This window comes from Myodes glareolus, chromosome 13, assembly GCF_982192425.1.
Source record: "Myodes glareolus chromosome 13, mMyoGla1.1, whole genome shotgun sequence".
Classification (NCBI taxonomy): Eukaryota; Metazoa; Chordata; class Mammalia; order Rodentia; family Cricetidae; genus Myodes; species Myodes glareolus.
In genome coordinates, this window is record NC_142038.1 from 74,771,059 (window position 1) to 74,796,945 (window position 25,887).

At 43.1% G+C, this 25,887-nt stretch overlaps 1 protein-coding gene across 2 annotated transcripts; it reads right to left on the reverse strand.

Moving 5' to 3' along the window:
* Riok3 (RIO kinase 3) lies at window positions 1-25,887 on the reverse strand. Of its 2 annotated transcripts, none has more exons than XM_048447965.3 (13): window positions 25,673-25,887; window positions 18,448-18,563; window positions 17,400-17,545; window positions 17,206-17,313; window positions 16,892-17,001; window positions 14,116-14,259; window positions 10,852-10,979; window positions 7,071-7,268; window positions 6,378-6,537; window positions 3,656-3,736; window positions 3,474-3,563; window positions 2,622-2,729; window positions 1-1,497 (listed from the first exon to the last, which is right to left on the reverse strand). In XM_048447965.3, the coding sequence occupies exons 1-13, from the start codon at window positions 25,733-25,735 to the stop codon at window positions 1,390-1,392; spliced, it is 1,560 nt and encodes a 519-aa protein (XP_048303922.2). In that variant the 5' UTR covers window positions 25,736-25,887; the 3' UTR covers window positions 1-1,389. The 2 variants fall into 2 exon arrangements, with proteins under 2 accessions (XP_048303922.2, XP_048303921.2); XM_048447964.3 differs by having other exon boundaries at window positions 17,400-17,548.

The window sequence follows — 25,887 nt, forward strand, 5'->3', positions numbered from 1 at the left end:
TTCTAAAATGATCTCTTCATTTTTAATTTCTTGAAAGGCAAGTTCACAGCACACTCCAAGCAATGGTTTGAAAATGAGTATGTCAAGAATTAAAACAAAGTTTTAAATGATTGTTTCAAGTGAATTCTCTGGAATTTCTGTACAGCCAATAAATAATTAATCATCATTTAAACCTTTGTTGCAAAGCAGCAAACATCTCGGAGTGGGACGAGTCACTTAAACTCACGCTCCACTGAAACGCAACTAAAGCAGCACAACAGAAACAGAAATCGTCCTAGAAAAACATATTTGGCATTTTAAAATAACGTTAAAATCTTCCAAACAGAAATTACATTTTTACTCTTTATAACCAGACAGTTAGGCTGTAGTGGATCCAGCCTGACTCCTGGAACTGGGGTAATAAAGAGGCTAACAGAGTAAGAGCGAGCAACCCACGTCTCCCAGAGTCCAGCCAGGGTAAGGACGTATCAGGCCAGACGGCCTGGTGAGTGGGGTAACTCGTCACTTGAGTTGTTCTAAACACAGCTTTGTCTTGCACTCATTGAACACCTCCAATTACTTTGCTCTATTTCTCTGCAAACAACTAGCAATCAATATGTGAACAATTTTAGGAAACTGTAAACTGAAATTTGCTTCATTGCCTTCTTAAAATGTATCAAATATGATTCTTATATTCTGTCCTTCCAGACATTTTGCATTTTCATTAAAATGTAGATGAGTTACATCCCAAACACTTAACCTAAATGAAGAAAATCCAAAAGTTAAATTTTAGTTAGTTAAAAAATCCTTCTATACTTATGTTTCAGAAACCTGTCATTTTCCTGGATATGAGATGGAAATGTGGAATTCCATACATTTTCATGGCATACCAATAAAAGGTACATTGCTTATATCTATTTTCACCACCCATTCTGAAGCCAAATCCCCATTTCTACCTCCTACTGGGGGTCTTTAAAATCCGTCACAGCTGGGAAGAGAAGTGGAGAACTAGAATGACAGCATTTACGGAAAGCCGGGGGAGAGCGGAGCACGGTGCAGCCAGCAAACCCCCCCATCAACGCCTCACAGCTCCCCCATGCTTGGAAAAACTCCCTACGCTGAAAATTTTTCATCAAGATATTTCATTAATCAGTTGTGTAAAATCCAAACTCCTTCAACTAGACATCTATACCTGTTAAAGAATATTATCCTTTTTGTGAGATGAGAGGTAGTGACATTTTATTCTTTCAATGCCGAGTTAAAAATTCCACACATCTGGCACCTGGGTTACAAGTGGTAAACACAGGAGCAGCACTGGCCACTCCTGCTTTGGTATTTCAAGTCACCCACACTCGTTGGTTATTGGCAGCTGGCGATAACTGCTGTTGTTGGAGAGCAGGGGTACTGGTGCTATTCTGTAGACAACACAGGTGGACCACCATCATCTTTCAGAAACGAGGCTGCTTTCCTTCCATTCTTCTGAACATGATCTTCATTCATTTTCTCCAAAGCTTCTATCTACAGAATCAATACATTGAATCCAGTCATTAAGTTCTGACTTTATATGTATGTACCTAACCAAAACAACCAGTGGTGTTTTTCCTCTCGAACCCTTGGCCATTCCTAATGATGCTGATCTTGAATTAGAATGTCTCTCTATTACCTCCCTTCTTCCTCTCGCCACCCTGTCTGTGCCTGTGTGATGTGTGCAAATATGCCTGTTTGCATTTCACTAGATTATATTACCAGGGATGGTGCTGAGTATATTCACGAAGCCAGGGACTAAACTCTAGTCAGTCTTGCTAGGCACTCTATAAAGCTTCTATTGAGCAGTGTCTACACCAGCGGACTGAGATACCAGCTTTCTGCCACTTCCTGACTGGCCTTAGGCTCCTCCAGAGCTTGGCCAAACTCAAGTCACACATGGGAATTCCAGAACAGACTCTAACTACTCTGTGTTTTGTGGGTAAATTGCTGTGAATAATAAGATACTGTGAAATACACACACACACACACACACACACACACAGCATCTCACTATGTATCCCTGACTGGCCTAGAGCTCTCTATAGACCAGGCTTTCTGCCTCTTTGCTTCTGTGGCTCTGGCACTACAATGAAGGCATATATCTACACGTGGCTACTTCTAGCTTAGTATGTTCTGCTAAGGGAAGGCAGTCCTTGAATTACTCTTTTTATATTACACAGGTTGTTCCCCAGTCACCTTCCTCACTCTTCTAACAGGAGAAGTGAGAGTGAGCTGGGAATGTGCTGTTGCCCATTTTTCTTTTAGACCCCTGGCATGGAACACACTATATACTATGTAGGCCATGTTACCCTGGAACTCAGAGATCTTTCTGCCTTTGCCTCCTGAATGTTGGGATTAAAGATGTGTGCCACACCCAGCCTGCCAGCACCCATTTTAGCCAAACTCTGATGAACTCTGTGAAGATACGTTTAGGGTGTATGTGTGTGTCAGGGGAGGGGGTAAATTTCACGTCTGAAAAGAACCATGTAGAGAGAAGGAAGATTCAAAGTTTGGGGGAAGAGTGTCAGGCAAGCCCTGAGCTCCCCTGGGCAGCTCTTTAGCAGCAGCCGCAGCAACAAGAAGCAGCAGCAAAGAACTGTGCACCAGCCACTCACCTCAGCTAAGAAATCAGCTTCGTTGTCTGCTAAGATGTTCAAGCCAGAAACAGCATTGAAGAGCTCCCACTCATTGAGGGCTTCCTTTACTCCTCCTTTCTGGAAAAACTAGCAATGACATGCAAATGGTCAGAACATCAGCAAGGTTCTCCCAGGCTAGCATGCACAAGCTGCACTACACTCCTTCACTGTTTTGCAGCCACTGAGGTTTTCCTCTCAAGGTTAACTAGGCTCTACACAACATTGTCTGTCTTCAGTAACTTCCACTTCCTGGTTCCTCTTCTTCAGTTATACATGTGGTGCCCTGTGTACAATGACTGCGGACAGATGCCATGCAGTCACCAAATGCCATGACTTACAATTTTTAAGCAGGTGCACAGGTCAGCTACAGTACAAAGTTACTCTCTCACTAGGTCTGCTGCTAGCAAGTCCTTTCCTTTAGAAATGGGAACCAGATGGGACCTAACTCTGTGTTTAGGGAGTGAATTTCAAAGTGTTTTCGCTCTACCTTGAAGTGACAGTGAGCAGACAGCAGACACTGTCCCACTGAGGAGACCGTCCTCCTCCTAAAAACAGGAACGGGAGGAAGTATGCAGGCTTGCCACGTTCCAGCTTTGGTTCATGCATTACGCATGCATTAAGTCTACTCACTCCTTAAACAGCAGCGGACAAACCAAAAACTTAATCTGTTAGAAATGGAGGCCACGTGAATAAGTGAATTCTGAAAAATTCTTCTTTATCTCCTTATCCTGAAGACAGCTGGTATTCCTTCAATTTCTACAAATATAGTTTTATTGGGAGAAAAATATTTGAACTTGTTACATCCTTTAGAAGGCAATGCTTTGCACTTACTTGTGAAACATTCCTACAGTCCCGGAATAAGAACTCCAGGCCATGAGGATGGGTTGGTTCTACAGACTGGCTGACGTCAATTAACCAGACCTAGGTAACACAAAGCACAAGACTAATGGATTTACACTCACTAGTTTACACCAGAAAATGTCCCTGCATATTAATTGAAATGTGCCCCTTACCTTTCCAGCATGCCACAGCATGTTGTACTCGCTGAGGTCAGCATGCACAAGGGTGCATTCGTTATATAATTGCTGCATCAACTGTGAGAAGGAAAATGAAGGCACAATTCTAATATTCCTCTATTAAATCAATTAAATTACTAATTAAAATGAATGTGTCAACAAATACTTCCCAGAAAAACAAGTTAAAAACCTATTTCCTAGGTGACAGTGATGCCTCTAATCCCAGCACTCAGGAGGCAGATCTCTGTAAGTTTGAGGTCAGCCTGGTCTACAGAGGGAGTTCCAGGACAGCTAGGGCTATACAGAGAAACCCTATCTTGCAAAATAAAACAACAACAAAAAACAAAACTCTTCCTTCCTTTTGTATTTATTTTTGTTTTGGTCACACTCCTCTGAACCCAAAGATGCATACACACATTCTACAGTGGAGTCATAGGCGCAACCCAAACCCTTACTTGCCTCCTCTTTCTCTACAATCCAGTGCTGCTGCACTTCTGTTACTGTATTAGCGGTGTTTAGGGGAATGAGGGACAGCAGGACACTGTCAGAATGCATGTGTGCCATTTTGCTTCCTTGCTGTGACAGCTGAATCAGGCTCAGATTCCAATGGCACCGTTACCTAACCATGGTACCAAGGCAAGCCGCTTCCCTCTATAAAAGGACAAGTATCCCACCAGACCGCCACAGAGCATACACAATTTCAATTTCAAGTGAAAATGTATTTACTATTTCCTGCTAGTGATGGTGGAAGAGACGTTCTTGTTTGTGAGCCAGTGTCTTGGTATGTAGCCTAGGATGGTCTTAAACTCATGAACTTTCTGCCTTAGACTCCCAAGGGCTGGGATCCCAAGTGTGTAGCACATGTGGGTTCCAGCCTTTAAAATTAAGCAGCATCGTATATTCATGGTTAATGATGACCCTCACTTCTCCATTTGCCAAGGTTGGTTTGCTACCTCTAAGAGAACTACACAACAAAAGCTCATCACGTCACCTCTTTCCCAGCCCCGCACTGTCCAAAACATCCAGAAAAGGGTTTCTTTTCTTTCACTGTTCTCTTGGCAGTGGAGTGGCTTAACCTCTTTAATTGTATCTCTTGTGTTCATAAATGTATACATGTGAGGTGTAAATGTGCATGCATGTGAATCCAGAGGTCCATGTCAAGTGTCTCCCCCTATTGCTGTCCACCTTTGTTCTTGAGACAAGGTCTTGAGACCTGGAGCTCACAGATTCAGCTAGACTAGCTGGCCAGCAAGCCCCTGGGATCCTCCTGCTTTCTCCTCAGGGCTGGGTTAAGGCACACACCATAATACTGACTTTTTACAGGGATACCAAGGGTGCAAATTCAGTCTTGGGCTTATACAGAAGTATACTGGTTTCAAATCCACTCCCTGCCCATAAGTTCCCTGTTTGCATTGGCGACCAGAAGCACTGTGATGAAACCAATGCTGAGGATATCTGTACCACATCTCAATAAATTATTGGATAGTATTTTATATTCACATTAGCTGCTCCGTGTAAACACTGTGTAACTCACAAACACAGCAGAGGAGGTATGAAAGCACTGAGGACATTTTCTTAAGCTGCAGGCTTCAAATTTAATCCAGTTGTTCCCAAACACAAGTAACTCAAGATTCCTGACACGGCTCTCAGACTGTAGTCCCTGCACCTGCTACCACCACTCCCACATCTTCACTTTTCATCACTTCATCATCATGATGTCATCGGCTTCCCTCTGACTTCTCAACAGGAGCTGTAGGCCCTTTCTTTTCTTTTTCTGTTTTTGGTTTTTCAAGATGAGGTTTCTCTGCGTAACCCTGGCTGTCCTGAAACTCTAGATCAGGCTGACCTCAAATTCAGAGATCTACTTGCCTCCACCTCTCAAGTAAGTGTTGGGATTAAAGGTACTCAACATCATGTAGGCCCTTTCATTATGGCTAAAGAACCATAAGTCTTAGGGAGTCAGACAGAGGGATTCCATCTGCTAAACTTGACTGAAGAAGTTCTGTGAAAAACGGTTTCATAGTCTAAGAATGAAGCTTGCTTTGACTCCATGAATATCTTAAAGTTTTCTTAAACTATTCAACAATGGCCTTCAACTTGCAATCCTTTAGCCGTAACTGCCCAAGTTGTAGGATTACAGGCAGCTCTAGTTTGTTAAAAAGATTATTTCTGTTTACTTTGTGTGTATTTTTGAGTTCCTGAATGCACTGTATATGCATCAGATCCTCCGGAACCTAGAACTACAGTGGTTGAGTCACCTGTCTTTGGTGCAGGAAAACGAACCTTGTCTTCTACAAAAGGGGCTTGATCATCTCTCTAGAGTCCCCCACTTAGACAGTGTCTCATACAGAGTCCATTTGATTGAAGCTTAATATGTAGACAAGGCTGGCCTCGAACTTGTGACCATCCTCCTGTCTCTGTCTTCTCAAGTGCACAGGTGTGCACCACCATGCCTGTCTAAAAGACAACTTTAGTGTCAACAATCCTTCATGAAATTCTATTTATCCTTCCTACGCTTCAAAAATATGATTCCATAATTTTTAAAAATGATTATCATTACTAAGATAGGTTCTTGTGCTATGCTCCCCAGGTTGGCCTTGAACAGCTGGGTTCAAGTCCCTCAGCCTCCCGAATAGCTGGGACTACAGGTACACTCTAACCTGGGTGGAAGAAGTGCATTTACAAGTCAGTGCATAGGAGCTATAAAGGAACAACTTACATGGAGAGTCTGATAGTAGGCGTCCTTCATTTCTTCACTACTAAGCTTCACTTCTTTTAATTTAGGGGCTGGAACTTGATCATGGCCAATGAAAGACATAACTAAAATATGCTTCTTAAGCTGTACAACTGTTGGACAAGGAATTCCAGCCTTCTGCATTCTGTATAGAAAGAAATGATTAAGAATATAAAGATCAGAAGGAGAAAACATGTCATTAATTCAACAAACAACTAACTAGGGCCTGTGTTGAGCTGGTACTACACTGTACATAGGAGATATGGGAACACAAAACCACTAAGATACAGCCCACTGGTAGGAAAGTTGGCAGGTGGCATGGCATGGTGTAAAGGTTAGCACAAGTGTGGCAGGTGTCCTGCCTGCGCTGGGAGTCCAGAAAGACTATTCAACAGAGAGCTTTCATACAAATGACAGGATATCTGGGCAGATGATACCTTAGCCTTAGTTTGCCTTGAGTGTCAATGAAGAAGGTAAATGGCTTTGCATTACAAAGTATGAATTTTGGTTCAAAGTATGGAGATGCTTTCTGACAAAAGCCTTGGGAAGCACTAGGAAGCCACGGCCTTTGTTATTTCTGTAAATCAGCTCAAAACACGGCATGGGTCTCGGCCTGGCTAGCAGCCCTGACACAAAAGGGAATCCCAAGGTCACCTGCAGCACTGCTGCTTTCTTTACCTTGTAAGATTGTGCATTTCTTTCTCTGCCCACATGCGGATGATCTTACGTGGATTTAGTTTACTGAAGCGATCTTTAAACCTGAAATCATCTTTAATGTATTTGTCACGATTCTTAAACTCATTAAGGGTTGTTTTAAATACCTTGATGGCACATTCGGTTGGTATAGCTGTACCATCTTCCTTGTCATCCTCCAGGCTGAAAGGAAGAAGAACAAAGTCAACAAGTTCCTGGTGGGCGCACAGTAAGACGGTCTCAGACTCCATTCCACTCAAGTATGCCTACTTTGTTTCAAACTGTCATCCTATTTTGTCTTTTTTTTTTTAAAAAAAAAACCTTCAAGTTTTATTTTAATAAAGCATTGGGTTTTAGGAGGTCTTGCTATGTTTCCTAGGATGGCTGGAATTCCTAGATCTAAATGATCTTCTTGCCTAAGCTTTCCTAGGATCTGGAACTTCAGACAGATACTGTTGCTCCTAGCTGCTTTTGTTTCTTTTAATAAAACATACTTTCAAATGAACTGCCAGATACTTTTCATCAATCTACAATATAATGTTCTGTATTTCATCACTATAGAATCAAGCTTGACAAATAATGAGGAAATATTCTTCCTAAAACTATTATGACCTTGGATGCTTTGGGAGCAAAACTCAACAAAATTAACACTTAGAACAGTTTTTTACAAATAATTCCTTCTCTCTTGGCAGACGGGTAAGAGTAAAGGGCCCTCCCTTGTGAGTATCGGGGCAGAGAACAGAGAAGCAGTGCGAATGGCTCCGGAAAAGCAAACAAGACTGTGCAGGTCAGCGGCGCTGGAAGCAATCGGATTTGAACAGTGTTGACAGACACTCAGGAGCTGAGGAGCCTGAGGAACCTCAAACACTGCAATTAAACCTTGACTAGAGAGAGGAAATGAAGGTGCAGATGACAGGCAAGAGGCAGGCAAGTTGCAAAGAGCTTAGACATTTCTCCAAAGTCAGCAGGAATCATGAAGGCTTCTGAGCACTGATACTCTCAAAAACACACTTCATGAAGATCAAGTGACCAGAGTTCAGGAGGAGCAAGAGAGGCAGAGGCTGGGCTGACTCGAGATGTTTGACTCCCCAGTGCTAATTGGAAAGGAAGGAAATGGATGGAATTATAGCATCATTTATTTCTAAATGCCTGCAGGTATGCCAATCAGGAAGAGAAAAGAAATGCTTCCAGAGACTGCAATCAAATTAAGCAGCAACCTCTTTCTATACTACACTCTAACAGTTACTTCTCCGTCCAGCCTCAACCATCAAGAGTCCTTTAGCAAGCTCCTCTCTTCCTGTGCCTCGTCAAATCCATGGCCATATCCTTTATGGAGGATATTCGCCTTTCTCTACCTGGTCCTTGAAATCCTGTCTGTGATTAGGGTATGTACCAACATGCCCAGCTCCTCCTCTCTCTAGAATAAGGTCTTGCTGTTGCTCAAGTGCATTCTAAATTCCTAAGAAGCTGGGACTACCTATGTGTATCCTGTCTGGCTTCGTTTGCCCAGCTTAAGACCCTTCTTAACCACATCTACTGTGTTTAGACCATGCTATTCCTGTACTTCTAACATTTACTGCCAGGTAAAAGTATACATCTGTTGATTAGGACAAAACGGAAATTATGTAATACAATTATGGGCAGAGCTGAAGTCTTTACTCTAAGCCTGTGGCTGACTCCCTCCCTCCCAACCTGTCCCAGGACAATTGCTGTCTTTCTAGAGCCGAGGACACACACAGTGGTGACCAATCTTGGTTATCAGCTTCACTATATTTGTCATCAACCAAAACCCAAGCAGCTGGGAGCACCTGTGGGAGATTTTCTTGATTGGACCATTTGAGGAGAAAGACCCACCCCAAATGTGAACCACACTCCTTGTGGCAGCCCACAGAAAAGGACAAGGGAGGCCTGCTTGCCCTCACTCCTGGCAAGTTCACCCACCTGCTGCTGAGGCCTCCCTTCCCTGGTATTAGAACCCACTTCTTCATGATGCCAAGGCAGACTGAAGAGCAGCTGCTCTCTAGGATTCCCAGGGACTCCAGCGTCAGATGGAGACAGCAGAGACATCAGTCTCCTGGACTGAACAACTACCAGGTCCTTGGCCTTTCCATCGGGAAACAACCATTGTTGCACTAACAGACCAGAGCTTGTGAGGAATTCTAATAAATCATCCTTCTTTAAAATATATACATATATGTATGTGTACAATTCAAAATATATACATATGTGTATGTGTATAATTTAAAATATATACATATGTGTATGTGTATAATTCTATCACTTCTGCGTCTTTAAAAAAGCCTGACTAATACACATACAGAAATATCTCCAGAGAAGCAGCTGGAGACGGTGTACTACATACTTCAACTAGCTTGTTCCGGGGCTCTCCTGTCTCCTCTCCATCTACCACAGGGGCACAGGAGACTCCGGGGCTCTCCTGTCTCCTCTCCATCTACCACAGGGGCACAGGAGACTCCGGGGCTCTCCTGTCTCCTCTCCATCTACCACAGGGGCACAGGAGACTCCGGGGCTCTCCTGTCTCCTCTCCATCTACCACAGGGGCACAGGAGACTCCGGGGCTCTCCTGTCTCCTCTCCATCTACCACAGGAGCACAGAAGACTCCGGGGCTCTCCTGTCTCCTCTCCATCTACCACAGGAGCACAGAAGGCTCCGGGGCTCTCCTGTCTCCTCTCCATCCTACCACAGGAGCACAGGAGACTCCAGTCTACACACTTGCACAGCAAGTACTTTATCCAGAGCCAACCCTTCAGCCCCAAGAAAATATACTGTTTAACTTTTAATCAAAATTTTCATATATGAAAAAAATCCAAGGAAAAAACATGAAATCTAACAACATCACTTGATACACTAGCCGGCTCAGGATTTAAAATGGAACAAATCCAGCTCTTTATTCAGTAAAGTCTTCTACTAACCATTTAACAAAAAAGGGGAAAAACAGGGTATACAGCATTTCCACAGCAATTTCATTAGGAATTTAGCTTAAGGGTATAGCTGTAAAATACACGTAAGTTCTAGGATTTTCCTATATATTCCCGTAATGTTACTTAAAATAGCATGGTGTGGGGATGGAGAGATGGCTCAGAGGTCAAGAGCACTTTGCTGCGCCTCCAGCTCCAGAGGAAGCAGCTCACAACCAACTTCAACACCAGCTCCAAGGAATCCATGCCTCCTGGCCTATTACAGTCAGTAGTATGTACACACATATACATAAATAAATACAACTTTAAAGGTATAATGCAGTCTAGAAATATATAGTCCACTAATACCTAAAAGTCAAAGGTATGTTAACTGGGGGAAAAATAAGCTAAATAAATAAATGCATACAAACTTCTGAAAGACTGCACTCAAAATTGTAAAGGAAGAAATAAATGTTTCCTAAGATTAATACTAGGAATTATGAAATAAGATCTCATTGAACCCCACAAAGATCCCATGAAATGAGGGTCAGTCTCCAAGTGAGGCTCTGGATCAGAAGTGCAACAGTGCACATTCCTTCCCATACCAGCTTCCTTTTTATGACGCTGGGGATTGAACCCAGGGCCTTATGTGTGCTAAACACGAGCTCGACCACAAGGAAAATGAAAGGCAAAGACTTGATCAGTAGGTACTTGAGTTGTTTTAAATACAAAACAAATAAAAAGTAATGTCTAAACTTTCTACAATAATGACTCTACTTGCTATGTAGCATAAGTTTGATTATATATAATCCATCAGTCCTGAGGAGAACGGTGTTTGTTCATTTACCTCCCTCCATATGCATGAAAGACAACAGATTCTTTTCCAGTACTAATACAGCCCGTGATTGTCTCCAGCAATCCAGAGTTGACCATTTTATACATCAGTAAGCGTGTCTTAGGATCAACTGCCTTTTCCTGTAAGAGATAAAAGTACAGTAAGTGAAAAGATTCCCTTTTTAAAGGGTACATGAAATCAGGTTCTTAAAAGAGCATGATCACAATACAGTTCTTTCCTCAGGGGCCCCTGGATTTCAGCTCCAGCGCCATGAGGCTAAAGAGTTGGGTTTGGTGACAGTCCCAAGTCTGGACCGTAGAGTCACTGTTTCTGTCAGACAACCTTAGAGGTCAGAGAGTCTTCTTCTTCTTCTTCTTCTTTTCTTCTTCTTCTCTCCTCCTCCTCTTCCTCCTCCTCCTCCTCCTCTTCTTCTTCTTCTTCTTCTTTTTCCATTACCTTTCCAACGATGGGAAATTTATTCAGATGATGTTTGGGAATTCATAGGTGCCATCACAGGGTATGAATTAAAAGGTAGAAATCTCATTCTTCCTTGTGCCTTTCTCTACTGTCTAACTATGTCACTACATTTCTGCTGAATGGAGTCCCAGGCACTAGCCATACAGGTAGCTGCTTGGTATCCTCATTACACATTACAACTTCCCCATTCAAAAGCAGTAGCCATATTTCTCAGGCTACGATGGTGATTCTCCAGTTACTTCAGTACTTTAAAAGGCAGCATGTGAAACAATTTCATTTCATTAAAAAAAGTTAAGAAAGGTCTCCAGGAGATGGTGAGTTTTATTTTTCTCGTCTGGATAGAGGTTTGATTTGCCCTTGAGTGTTCCGGGGTGGAGACTAGAAGAAAGCACAGCGTGTGGAGGCCTACTCAGTGTGATCGTCTCCCTCAGTCTCGTCATCACCATCCAGAGAGAGCAGCATACTTGCTTGCAGAGCTGAACCTAGAGGCTGGGCTCTCCTCAGGTCTCTCTGGCTCAGGTGCAGATCTCAAGTCTTGATCTTTTTTGCCTTCTTTCCTATCCAACTCCTTCAGTGGACTCTGTTCCCTCCATCCCAGGACCGCGACTGGAGCTCCCAGTTGGCCTCTTAGGACACTCACCCCATCTACTTTATTATCTTTCCTCGATGGTCTGTCCGCAGAGGACTGAGCTGGAGCTCCTTTCCCTCCAGCACTTGTAGGGACTGCTGCTCTGTGTCTGAGCTCTGAGATCGAGCAGGAGGGCTGGAGCTTTGCTTCACCTGTGCATTCTCCTTTGGTGGAGGGGCTGCCATCACCTTTAGAGGCTGATCAGGTTTAGGAGGTTTGGAGGTTGGAGAGTGACAGTCTTCTTCTTTATTGAGGGTTTCATTTCTAGAGACTTCTCGCTCTCCCTCCTTCATGTATTTCAGGGGTCAGAGATTCTTGAGGAAAAACTCCAAAGGGATGTTATGTGCTGACAGCAGTGCCATAGTAACCCATTTTCAAAGGTAAGGAGCCAACGAAGGACAAAACCCAAGATGGCAGAGCATGGCGCTCATGAGATGGAGTGTTTGAATGTGGACAGAAGGCAAGACTGCCTGCTCTGAGAGCGTCTGGAGATGAATACGCATCTGTTGTGCCTTCACACTGTCCTCCTCCAGTTCACCTCCCCGCAGAGTGGCTTCACCTCCTTCTCATAGACAGCGCTCCTGGCTTCCTAGCTGTCTCCCCACTGCGGGAAAGGAGCCTCTTCAAGGAAACCAAACCTCGAGTCCTGAACCATACAGTTTGTACTCATCCATTCTTCTCCCTCTTCCCAGGAAGGATGCTAACGTAGACAAGCTGCAGAGACAGTGATGGGTCCTGGGTGGCATTGTGGCTCCAGGAATGTTTGGTACCAAATTCAGAAGCCACAAGACACACTCCTGCCCATTAGAATGTTCCCCCTGAGCTCTGGTAACCTCTAATTTTGTCCCGAGATAAACAATTAGTCCCAGAGGAGAAAACAGAATGGAAGGCTATCCCCACAGCTCCCCTTCAGAAACAGAGCATGAGAAGGGGCTAGAGGAGCGAGGGGGTCAATTTACCTGCTGTCTCCTTCTTACTACATCAGCGCGCTCCTCCCCAGCCACCACCCCACCCAGGTCCCTTTTCTAGCTTTTATAAAGGTAGAACTCATACAACACCTCTGGAGTATTTTGAGGCTATGAGACAAAAGCTACTCTCTTCCAGTCCTGATCCAGTATCAAACTTGTGACATCCTGCCCTGTATACCCTATGTGGTCCCCTACCTCCTGAGCCTTGAATAAGGGCTCTTTGGCTATTACTTTCACATTCTGTCCTTAAAAAATAAACTGGAAGCTAAAACACATCAAACCCAAACACTAGTTTAATTAAAATTTTATTTTACCAACTAGGTTTAAATAGTTCTCTCGGTAGTATTATTTTTAATTATATTTAAATTTTTGTTTTGTTATTGTTATTATTATTATTAATTATAGCCATCCCCTGGAGCTGGAGTTACAAGCAAGCAGTTGTGAGCTGCTGATGTGGGCGCTGGGAGTCAAACCCCGAGCCTCTGCAAGCACAATCTGTCTGTGTCCTTATGCCCACTGAGCCATCTCCAGTCCTCGCACAGTTTCAAGAGTTTAGTAAATTCACTCGTTAAAAGAGTCCACATTATCTTCATTAATACAAAAGATTAGTGTTTTAAAGAGTTGAGTAATTTTGCTATTTCCAATATATATATTATCTTCATTAATGTAAAACATTAGAGACTGTTAAGTCCAAGTAGTTACAAGTATCCATGTAATAGGCAAAACCTTTTTTGTTTTGAGCCCAGGTTTCTCTGTGTAGCCCTGGCTGTCCTGAAACTTGCTCTGTAGACCAGGCTGTGGCTTCACCTCCTATGCCAAATCCTACAGAGGTCCTAGGTTCAATTCCCAGCAACTACATGGTGACTCAGAACTATCTACAATAGGATCTGATGACTTCTTCCGACTTTCAGGTATATATGCAGAGTACTCATCTATAAATTAAAAATTAGCAAGAACTTGGCAGCAGAACTTCTAGAAACTGGAAACTTCATCATGTGGGTTTAGAATAACTGATTAACTATTATGTTAAGTAAAAAAATGCCAAAAAGCAAAGTCACTTGAGTAGGATTGATTTGAAAAGCCAATTTCAGGAGGGGGGGGGGAAGGGAGCAGATCGTGAAGTTTTGTTTTGTTCTTTTCCCCCACAAACAGTAGTTTCTAACATGAGTTTCCCCAAAGTTATAGAGTGCTAAAAATGCTTACAGCGGTAGAATGTTCCTTCTTCTCATGGACACGGGCACTCCGACGCTCTTCTGAGTACGCATGTTGTTTCAAAGCATTGAAAACGTGGTTGGATAGTTTTAAATCCATTCCAATTCCATCCCCTACCTGAAAGCCAGGTGCAAACTGACAAAGACAGAAAATTAGCAATTCAATATTTTTATACAGGAATGGTGCTGAAAACAGCACTGTGAAGTCAGTCTTGTAGATTTCCTGCTCAGCACATGACTTCATGCAGAAACAGGAGCACGGGCACCACAGGGGACATAGCTCCCTGACACAAAGAGGAGCAACACCAAAGGAAGGCATGCTCTATGCAGAGAAAACACCTTACCACAGCTAAAGTGAACGACTCTCAGCATTTGCTTTGTACCTTGTTTTTTTTTTAATGATTTACTTATCTTTTTTATTTTATGTGCATTGGTATGAAGGTGTCAGGTCCCCTGGAACTGGATTTTCAGACAGCTGTGAGCTGCCATGTGGGTACTGGGAATTGAACCCAGGTCCTCTGGAAGAGCAGTCAATGCTCTTAACCGCTGAGCCATTTCTCCAGCCCCAACATGAAATGTACCTTGTTTTTATGCCAAAGAACAATGTTATATTATAAAGCCTACACTGACCTTGCCAAGAAATATAGTTCCATAATTATTTTTGAAGACTAAGTCACTACACCAAACTATACCAATCGCCTCAATGATAATTATAGAGCTGCACAATACACTTAGGTAGCTGCTAGCCAACCCAATGGATATTTAAATTTGAGTTAATTAAAATTCAATTCCTTAGTTGCACCAAGTGCTTACAAGCAAAGACAGAGACAGGCAACCTTCTGTCATCACAAAGTCCTGCTGAACAGAACACTGTTCCACAGGGCCGCAGAACATTCCAGACAAGATACAACACAACCATACTGAATAAGGTATTTCCTTAATAAACGTGTACACTAAGATCTGCGTATTTCTTACTGACCACAGCATTTATGAAAGAGAATGCTTTTTGTTTTTTTTTTTAATATTTATTTATTTATTATATATACAATATTCTGTCTGTGTGTATGCCTGCAGGCCAGAAGAGGGCACCAGACCCTATTACAGATGGTTGTGAGCCACCATGTGGTTGCTGGGAACTGAACTCAGGACCTTTGGAAGAGTAGGCAATGCTCTTAACCTCTGAGCCATCTCTCCAGCCCAAGAGAATGCTTTTTAAAAAGATTTATTTACTTACTTGGGACTGGAGAAGCGGCTCCCCAGTTAAGAACCCTTGTTCTTCCAGAGGACCTGAGTCAGTTGTCAGCACCCATGTCAACAGCTTCAAAACAATCTGTAACTCCAGCTCTAGAGCTAGCACCCTCTTCTGGCTTCCACGGCACCCAAACCTCCTCCCTCTCCCTCACTCATATACACATACCACACTACAGACACAAATAAAACAGAAATACAACTTAAAAAACTGTATGTGTATGCTTGTTTTGCCTGCATATTTATACGTGCACTACGTGCATGCCTGGGGCCCATGGAAGCCAAAAAAGCCCATCAGATCATCTAGAACTAGAGTTAAGGATGGTTGTGAGCCACCATGTGGGTCCTGGAAAATAAATCCAGTCCCTTGCAGGAGTACTCTTAACTGCTGAGCTCTCTCTCTCTCCATCCTTCAAGCTTTTTACTTTTAAGATTTATTCTTAATTATGAGTAGTTACGTATGCACATGTGAATGTCCACAGAGGTCAGAGGCATCAGATCTCCTGGAGCTGAAGTTTATAGGTGGTTGTGAGCCACCTAATGTGGGTGCTAGGAATCAAACTTGGGTCCTCTGGAAGATCAAGTGCTCTTAACCACTGTGCCAGCTCCCCAGCCCCTGAGAAACACATTTTTTTTAAATAAAAAATATTATTTTTAACTTTAGAAAGGCAGTTCCAAAAGCATGGTGCTGGGTGGGAGTGGAGTTCAGTGGCTTGCTCAGCAGGCACAAGCACTGCAGCTGAGCACCAGTACCAAAGTCAAAAAGTCTACAAAGTATATATGTGTCTTCCTCTAGTTCTTGTCCCCTCACCACTGCTGTGCTCTGCATTCTAGTACTGTCTCTTCATTAGTTTTTTCTCTACTTTGATTAGACCACAGATGAAAAGCATTTACAAAATACAATTTTGTAAAAAATAATGTACTAAGGACTAAGAATTCATTCATTCATTCTCTTTTTAAAGACAGGGACTAATGTAGCCCAGGCTAGCCTTGTCATCACTATGTAGCCAAGGCTGACCTTAAGTCCCTTATCTTCCTGAGGCTAGATTACAGCATATGCCACTGTGCTCAGCTTTACTTCTAAATTTTAGAATCCTGCAAATCAATTAGGTTTTGAAACTATCCTCATAGTCTCTGTACTTTCAGTGACGGAGTTTTTCAGAGTTATTCTAGCCTCTGAAGCATCTCTGCAATCTGATGTGATGCCCAGCACAGAGGTGGCAAGAGGATCATGAGTTTGAGGCCAGCCCGACTATGGCGTGAGGCCCATATAAAACAAATAAAATAAACTGAGAAATTTGCTGTACTCTATGCAGAATGCTGTTGGTTTGTTTGCTTTTGTATTTTAAGACAGGGTCTCACAAAGTATCTCTGGCTGGCCTGCAACTCACTATATAGACCACCATCTCTGTCTCCCAAGTGCTGGGATTAAAGGTGTGCTCCACCAGACCTGGACTAGAATGCTGTTTTTAAAATATATTTAAACTCTTGATTGAGAGATAATACTTTCTATAACTTACATTTTCCATTCTTGCTGTGTTCTTTCTCCCACATACTACTTCATCATGCTTAGTGGTGATGTCTTTTCCTTTTCCAATAAAACCCTTTTTTGGAGTAGGAATTGGCTTTGCTAAAGGCAAAAATATAAAAAAAGAAAAGCCCAAAATATAAAAACAGCAAAGAGTAAAGTTTTACATTCAGCACTGGAGAGACACTTGAATCTAATAAAGTGAATTATCAAATGAAATTCAAATCTAAACATGTATCTAACAAGTTCATCGGGACACTAAATCTTCTCTACCCTCCCCAACTGTACCCCAGAAACAAAAAGCACCTGGTCTGTAGGGATCATCACGAGTATCCTGCCAGTCAACCTCGTCTTCAGAGCTGTCACTGTCTTCAAAAGGATGCACTTTTCGATAGTTTTCAAATGAAATGGAAACTTAAAAGGTAAAAATAGTTGACTGTTTATTTGGGAGTGTGTATGAGCATCTCCTACCACCCAATGGAAACGTCACAATAAGGTACCTTTGCTGTCACCATTGAACTTTTTTTCTTCACGCCTAAGCTGAGCGTCATATTCTCTGTCAAATTCCATCTGCAGCATCTGAGCCAGCATTAGGTCGCTGGAAGTGTCAATGTTTTCTCCAGAAATGAATGGTCCTTCGGCAACACTACTGAAAATAAGGAAGCATAAGCTCACCCGGTGTGCTGTGCAAACAGCTACTGACTGTGAGAGTACAGAGTGTCTTTGCAATGCTAACATCGCACTGAAGAAGGGGTGAGAATCTACCAGACCATTTCCCGTCTCCTGCTCACTTGGCTAGCTTCAGACTCACGGCAACTCTGAGGGAGCTCCAGCTAGGTGAGAGAAACCGGAGAGAAACCTAAGGGTCTGTGGGAAATCCACACTGAGACCCAGAATGCTTTTCATCTGTGGCCTCATCAAAGTAGAGAAAAAACTAATGAAGAGACAAACAACACTAGAAAACTATACCTCAGTAGCTCAACTGTTGCAGTAACAGAACAAAACCTAAAGAAAGAGTGGTTTGGGGGCCTGAGAGATGGCTCAGAGGTTAAGAGTACTGACTGCTCTTCCAGAGGTCCTGAGTTCAATTCCCAGCAACCACATGGTGTAGAATGAGATCTGGTGCCCTCTTCTGGCATTCAGGCATACATGCAGACAGAGCACCGTATTCACAATAAACAAATCATTAAAATTTAAAGAAAAAAAAAAGAAAGAGTGGTTTGTCTAAGATAATGCAGACTCAGAATCTCTTCATCTGAATTGCTTGGGATGAAAAGTACTTATGATTTTGAATTTTTCAGATTTTGGAATGATAGACTCAGTTAAGTATTCCTGATCTGAAATGCTCTAAGATCTGACATTTTCTGAGTACTTTTTGAGTGTCCAAAGTTTTAGGGGCTATTCAATGGGTACTGAGGACCGGAATGAAATTCAGTAGAGGTTCTTCTGCGCTGCTTTCTGGGTGCATTCTTACTCATTTGTAAGGGTAGTGCCCAGTCAGAAGCTAAAGGCTAAAGCTTTGTTAAGCAAGCGCCGAGTGTCACGTACACAGCTTCGGGGAAAGCAGCCGCCTCTTCTTCCAGCTGCAGCTCTTTGGCCAGCTCTTCACTCATCACCTCGGTCAGCGGACAGGACACTGTGTTTTGAGGGGTGGCCCATGGGCACTATTTAACAAGAGAGATAAAACTTCATCACAATGATTTAAAAACTCGAAAATGAGGTTATCTTTTGAGAATTAAACTAATTAAAATGACCCAAACAAGTAATTAGATACAAAAATCACCTTAAAAGAAAGCATCTCTCAGCACAAATCTGTTTTTTTTTAAGTTACATTTTCACTTATTTACTCTTACATATCTAAGCACCACAATGCAAGTGAGGTCAAAGGACAACTTGTGGAAGCTGATTCTCTCCTTCTACCATGTCAGTCCCAGGAACTGGACTGAAATCAAACTGTCAGGGTGGCAGCAGGTACCTTTACTCACTGAGCAATATGGTCAGCCCCTAACGCAAATCCCATGGAGGGTAATGGTAAACTTAAACAGACGCACCCAGCCTGTTTGGAAGGCATGCATGCTCTCAAGGTTAGAAAGTACCAGGTTATTACACTGCATTGCCCAACAGGCAAGGAGTTCTCAGCTCAGGCAGTTCTTCTCAAACACCTTTCTGCTTATGATTTAGCTTCCCTAGTAGATTTTCATATGGAGATAGACTACATCACCAGCCATACAGTGCACTCCTGTAACCCCAGTGCTGAGGAAAGGGACTGCTGTGGGGTTGGAGCTACAAAGCAAGGCTACCTCAGAAAGAAAAAAATAATTAATCTTATCAACTAATACAATTCAAATCCCACTCAGAAGTTATGCCTAATTCCAATCTAAGCATAAGGACATGTCTCATTTTAAAAAGGGTCAGTCCTCCTTAAGATGTTCAAGTACGCTAAAACAAACCAAGAACATGCCACAAAAACTATATTTCCTCTTAACTTCAGGGTCTGGGATTCAGGCTTGCCAAAGTATGATCACAAAAGAGTAATATTCCTTGGGATTCTCCCTCAAAGACACCACTTTCACTGCTTTCTTAAAACACAGATTCTAGATTTATTTCCTATTTTCCTAAAACATCATCTACTCCTTGTCTCGGTTCCATTTCCTACCATACCATGTCTTTACAAAAATACAGATTCTACTAGTTACATTTCCTTAGTTAAACTTTGTGTTGCTTTCACTATCTTTCTTGGTATAAAGAAAGTGAATTCATCCCTTAAATGTCAACTTCAGGATTATCAGCCACAGAACTATCTAACCACTGTGAGGCAGCAAATATCCTGCCATCTCTGAGACAACTGAGCAAGAAACACCCACGTTCAGGTCAGAACTGACTTGGGTAGGCTGCCCGGGTGGAGGCTGGGGGTGATCAACAATGACAATTTTTTTTCTTTTTCTTCTTCTTTTTTTCTTTTGATTTTTTGAAAAGAGATTTATTATTATGTATATAACATTCTGCCTCCATGTATGCCTGCATGCCAGAACAGGGAACCAGATCTCATTATAGATGGTTGTGAGCCATCACGTGGTTGCTGGGAATTGAACTCGGGATCTCTGGAAGAGCAGTCAGTGCTCTTAACCTCTGAGCCATCTCTCCAGCCCAAATGACAACTATTTCATGCCCGAGGGAACCAGAGCAAGTTTGGTCTGCACTCAGCCTGAGACAGAGAAGTGCACATGGCCCCTTGCACACACTGACACCAGCCACTGTAGAGCTAGCTGGTCCCTCCTTATGGAAGGACCACCAGGAAAGAACAGAGACTTCCTGAAGGTTGACTGAAGCTCTCTGTAATGTGCAGAACATGGCTTCCATTGGTCCTCTGCTCTTTAACCTAGAAATGCTTTGCCTGGCGTCAGGAGAGATGGCTCAGGGGTTAAGAGCCCTAGCTACTCTTCCAGAGGACCCAGGTTCATATCCTATCACTCACATTCTGGCAAATTCATAACTGTCTGTAACTCTAGTACCAGTGAATTCAACACCTTCATACAGACATACATGCAGGCAAAACAGCAATGCATGTTAAATTCTTAGTCTGACAGTTCCACAGTCCAGGCTCCAAGAGCAGATGACTGCACTCTCCCAGTCGTGATTCTCCTCACTACGGGACAATGACTAACAGGAGTAGTGGCCACTTCCTGCCCCTTTTCTTTTGGAGTGGGGATACTGAATTTAAGGTCTCACCATTCCAGGCAATTACTTTAGCATGAACGACATTCCTCATCCAACAGATAACATTTCAATACCCCCTATATGTAACTTAGCTAAGAATATCATATAACTAAGAATATCATATGATAACATATTTAAATCATGCCACCCTGAACAAGTCTCACTTAGTACCCATGGCTCCTTCCAGCACTTGCCCCTTCCCTAAACCTCTTCAGCCCCAGCTTCTGATTCCTATAAAACTGTCATTTTGGCCATGGGCTCTCTTGGTCTGCTTGCCTTCTCCATCTCTTGGCCCTTTCTCTTCCCCTCCCACCTATTTCCTCTCCCAGCCCAGTTCAGATGGACCCTCCAGACGCTCTGGCTGTACTTTCCCTCATTTCTATAATAAACCCTTCTCTTCAACCATACCTCCTTGAGGCATCATGTCTTCATTTTCTTTCCTTTGGGTCTCTGGGTCTCTATTTTGTAACTTTGACTGCCCCAATCTATGTAGACCAACTAGGCTCGGCTCTCAGAGATTACCCCAGAGATACCATCTACATTTGAAAGGCCCAGAAACTGAGCAAAGGAAACCTCCCTGTTGCAGAATCCCCACCACAGTTTACCAGCAGCCAGGAGAGAAGCAGAGCCCTGGAGGGGCAGAGCACAGAACTTGTGACAGGCCACAGGAAACAATGAAAAGATAACCAATGTAGGCCAGAGCTGCAGGGGTCTTGTGCCTTTCAGCATCTCAAATTGATCTCAAGTCCCTTCCTCCATCTTGTCTGCCTATGTCTGAGGCTCGGAGTCTACTGTCACCGGCCACCAGATTCTAAAAGACATTAATATAAATATTAGCTGACAACCTTCTCAGAAGAGGCAACAATGTCAGACAGCAATTCTGTTACTTTGATTTCTCTACTCTCCAAAACACAGAGCACAGATACGAAAGCACCAGAACTGCCCACTCACAATGACCTTGTTCTTTGGAGCCTCACCCTCTCCAGATAAACTTCCGGCTCTGAAGTCATACTGAGGCAACTTCCTCGGGTTTGCTAAGTCACAACTTCGGGTATCAAATTAAATATTTAAAAGAAACTAGTAAAAGTCTTCACAAAATTCTCCTGGCTCTGGGAGGGACAGCTTTGGGAAAGGGAAAATGGCTCATCCCACTGACAAGGGCTTGGAAAATGAACTGGAGGCTTTTCCTATGAAGTGGCACCAGGGGTATATAGCGAAGAGCCTGCTGTCAATTTCTGACGAGTCTACAGTACATCAAACTCTTTACTGAGTAGTTAAGAGGTAGTGGGCCAGTGAGATGTAGTGGGCAGAGAAAGTATGACAACCTGAGTTCAATCCCCAGAACCCATGCAAAGTTGGAAGGAGAGAACCAACTCCACAAAGTTGTCTTTTGATCCCCGCATGCAAATCATGATACATGCACTCCACCCCAAACACACACACATCACATCTACATACAATAATAAACTTTAAAAAATGTTTAAAGTAGCAGTAAACCTAAAGCAGTCAGCCATTTGTACAGTTCTGTTCATCAGTACATTTACTCATAACACTGAATTCATCTGATAAACGGTACACAATCATTTCCGGGTACATCTGAGGTCAACTGTGACTGTCAATATAATCAGATTAAAAAATGCCTAGATTTTCTCCTTCGGGTGTCTGTGAGGATTCTTCCAGAGACAATTAGACCATAAGGGTTCTTTCTGTTCTCTTTCCGGGTCACTTGGCCACCACAGGAACAACAGCACTGACTTCCATGACATGCCAAGTCATGACACAGCCACGTAACCACAGTTTCAATGCTCTGAAACCGTGAGTCAAAAATCTTTCACCTTTTAACTTGTTCTCTTGAGCTGGGCAGTGGTGGCACACACCTTTAATTTCAGTGCTTGAGAGGCAGAGGCAGTTTGAGGCCAATCTGGGCTACAAAGCGAGTTTCAGGACAGGCTCTAAAGCTTCACAGAGAAATCCTGCCTCAAAAATCCAAATACATAAATAGATAGATAGATGGAGAATTAGTTAGTTCTCTTGGGTATTTTGGCTCCAACCACATAAACCTAACTAACAATGTATCTGACAGCCCCTTCCCGCTGAGACTTTACCCATCCTCGAATCTGGTCAAGATCCACCACTGAGGTCTGCTCTTCAGGGTTCTTGACCACAGCACACCACCAGTCTCTGCAGACCGAGGGGACAACCTCCTTTCCTCTCAGCTCTAATGATGTGACTCCCACGAGTTGCTCAGCCCACTTTATAGAATTTAGCCCTCGACTTCAAGAATATCATAACCCACAGGAAGACCCTTCTTTTCTAACCACATAATTCAGGACACATGTTTGAGTCAAATGTCTGGGTCAAGTGATCTGGGTTCTCCCTGTGGGTCACATTCATCACAATTAATATAACTTTTTTTTCTTTTATTAAATTATAAAAGTTTCCATTTCAGCCCCTCCTCCCAACACCCTCCCACTCCCCCCACTCCCTCTCCTCCTCCCTCTAATATAACTTTTTTTGAAGACAGAGTATACAGCCAATGATTGTCTTGAAACTTCCTGTCTCACCTGCCCTTATTCCTCCTGCCTCAGTTTCCACAGTGCCGAGATTACAGGTGTGTACCATCAAGCACAGCTAGTAAACCAATATTGACATTTAATTTGTTTTTAGGTACCCTGGGCTGTCTTTGAACTCCTGATTTCTTGCTCTCAGCCTTGGTAGAGCAGGCACACACTACAATGCCTGGCAATATGTCGCTGACACATAAAGTCTAGACTTGTTATTACTACCCCTTAGTACCCCAAAGCGTTTCCTACCGCGACTAACAGCCAGGATACCACATTAGATTTGCCATGTCTCCTATGCTCCTCTTGGTTTTGAGTTTCTCAGACTCTCTGGTGGTCATGGAAGTTCCACGGACTCACTTCTGCAACTTCCTGTCAGAGCTAGCTACTTCCTCACTTCTGCCTCTCATTTGACACACTACCCGCCTGTTGGGCTAGGCCTACAACTTTTTGTCTGTAATAGCAGTGTGGTATTCTGTTACTGGTACCTGGGAGAGCAGGTCACCGGGACCCTATCGGAAGAACTGTGAGGTCAAAATTTTCTCAACATTACTAAGATAGGCTTTGTTTTTTTACAATCTCATTCTCTCAACTATAATAGAGTTTTCCAGGGTCTACATCAGAACTGATGACATCATCCTGAGGGCTGATTGAATGTGTGCTTGCACATTCAAGCCTTTCAAAATTTTCTAAGGTAGCAAATTTAGGATAAAAATGTGCATCATTATTAAATTTAAAGGCTAACTCCATTTTATTTCTCCTTACTGTGTTCTACTGCGCATCTTCAACTATATTTGCTATAACTATGCATCTGTGGGATGAAGTATCCCCATATATTTTAACACAAAAATATATGACAAATAAATATAAGAATGAGTTACCTCCGGGTGGTGGTGGTGCACGCCTTTAATGCCAGCACTTGGGAGGCAGAGGCAGGTAGGATCTCTGTGAGTTTGAGACCAGCCTGATTTACAAAGTAAGTTACAGGACAGACTCCAAAGTTACACAGAGAAACCATCTCAAAAAAACAAAAACAAAAAAGTACCTAACAGTTGTGATTTTTTAAAATGTAAAACAAAGCTGGGTGGCAGTGGTCTATGTCTTTAATTTCAGAATTTGGGAGGTAGAGGTAGGCGGAGCCCAACCTGGTCTACAGAGCAAGTTTCCGGACAGCCAAACAAGCAAACAGGTAAAACAATAATATTCTCAAGTCTCTTCCTCCTTAGGCACTCACTTCTCACTCCAGTTCTCCATTGACTAGAAAAGGAAAGGGTTAAGTGATGAGATACCCAACAAACTACCAATAAATTCCAGGAACATAATTTTTGAGAAATGATGAAAATGGGATTTTATAGTTCTGATGATATACACTTAGCTAAGAAGGTGATGGGTATCATTTATCCAGTATTATTTATTTAGGAAGTGAAACATTTCTCAGGGTACAATGTTTTCATTGACCTTTTCCTACAATCTCGGTGGGTGTTTAACTGGAGAAATTGAAAGAATCTGGCCTGTATTTTTGTGGTCTCTGTCTAATTTTGTCTTTTTATGTCTGTTAATCTTGACCTCATCAACAAGATCAGAGTCTCACACACAAATAGGGAAAATGACATCAAGATGTAAGCACATTTGCCAATAGAATATTCGACTCTTCCTACAGGGTTATACACTTATAAAATCAACTTTTTAAAAACTTAACAGTTGAGCCTGGCGGTGGTGACGTGTGCCTGCCTTCAATCCCAGCACTCAGGCGAATCTCTGTGAGTTGAAGGCCAGCCTGGTCTACAGAGCAAGTCCCAGGACAGTCAGGGCTACACAGAGAAACCCTGTCACACACACACAAAAAAAGCAAAAACAAAAACAAATAAAAAAAACCCTCTTAATAATTAATTATTCCTTTTCCGTAAAAAGTATGTTCCAATAAGATTACTATGTGAGTTAATTACTCTCTCGGGGTTTAAAACGCTGGACCCCCTTCAGGACCTTACAGCTGAGGCATACAAACCTGAAATGAAGCCTACTGCTCAGCTATTGACTGCGGTCTTTCCATTCTAAGCAAGGACACACTCACGATCATCCCAACTAATGATCAAAATCAGACGTGAACAGAAAAGAATGTAAGTTTGACATTCGAGCGGTACGGGGAAGCCAAACCTACGGCAGATCATGGAAATTCATAATCATTTTACGGTATTACTGCCTTCTGTAGGTGGAACGGGAAGGCGCGCCTACGTTTTTATCTTTACCATTTTAGAAACAAGAAATTATTGAACTGGGATAACCGTAGCCGTCTGAAGGCAACACCTTCCTAAAGCAATTTTCTGCCAGCTTTCTCCGGGTAGGGCTGACGCGCTAGGTGCGGGGCGGTCTGCTCACGGCAGGCGACAAACGGAGACGGCAAGCACAGACCCAGCCAGAGTCCCGACCACCCGGGGCGGTCCCCACGGCTTGCCTTCGGAGACCAGCATCCCGCGGGTGCCGCAACCACCGCTCACCTTACTGGGTCCCCAGGCTGCCGCGGGCCCGGGCTCAGGTGAAGACACTCCGACCAGATCCATTCCTGGAAGACGGGGACGAGAACGGAACCGAGAGGTGACAGGACGAGGAGCGGGCTCCGCCGAGGAGACGGGCGGGGCACAAGCAACCCGTGGCCGGTGCCGGAGGTGAGGTGACAGATGGCGGCGGCGGTGGCCGCCTCCGGAACTGGACC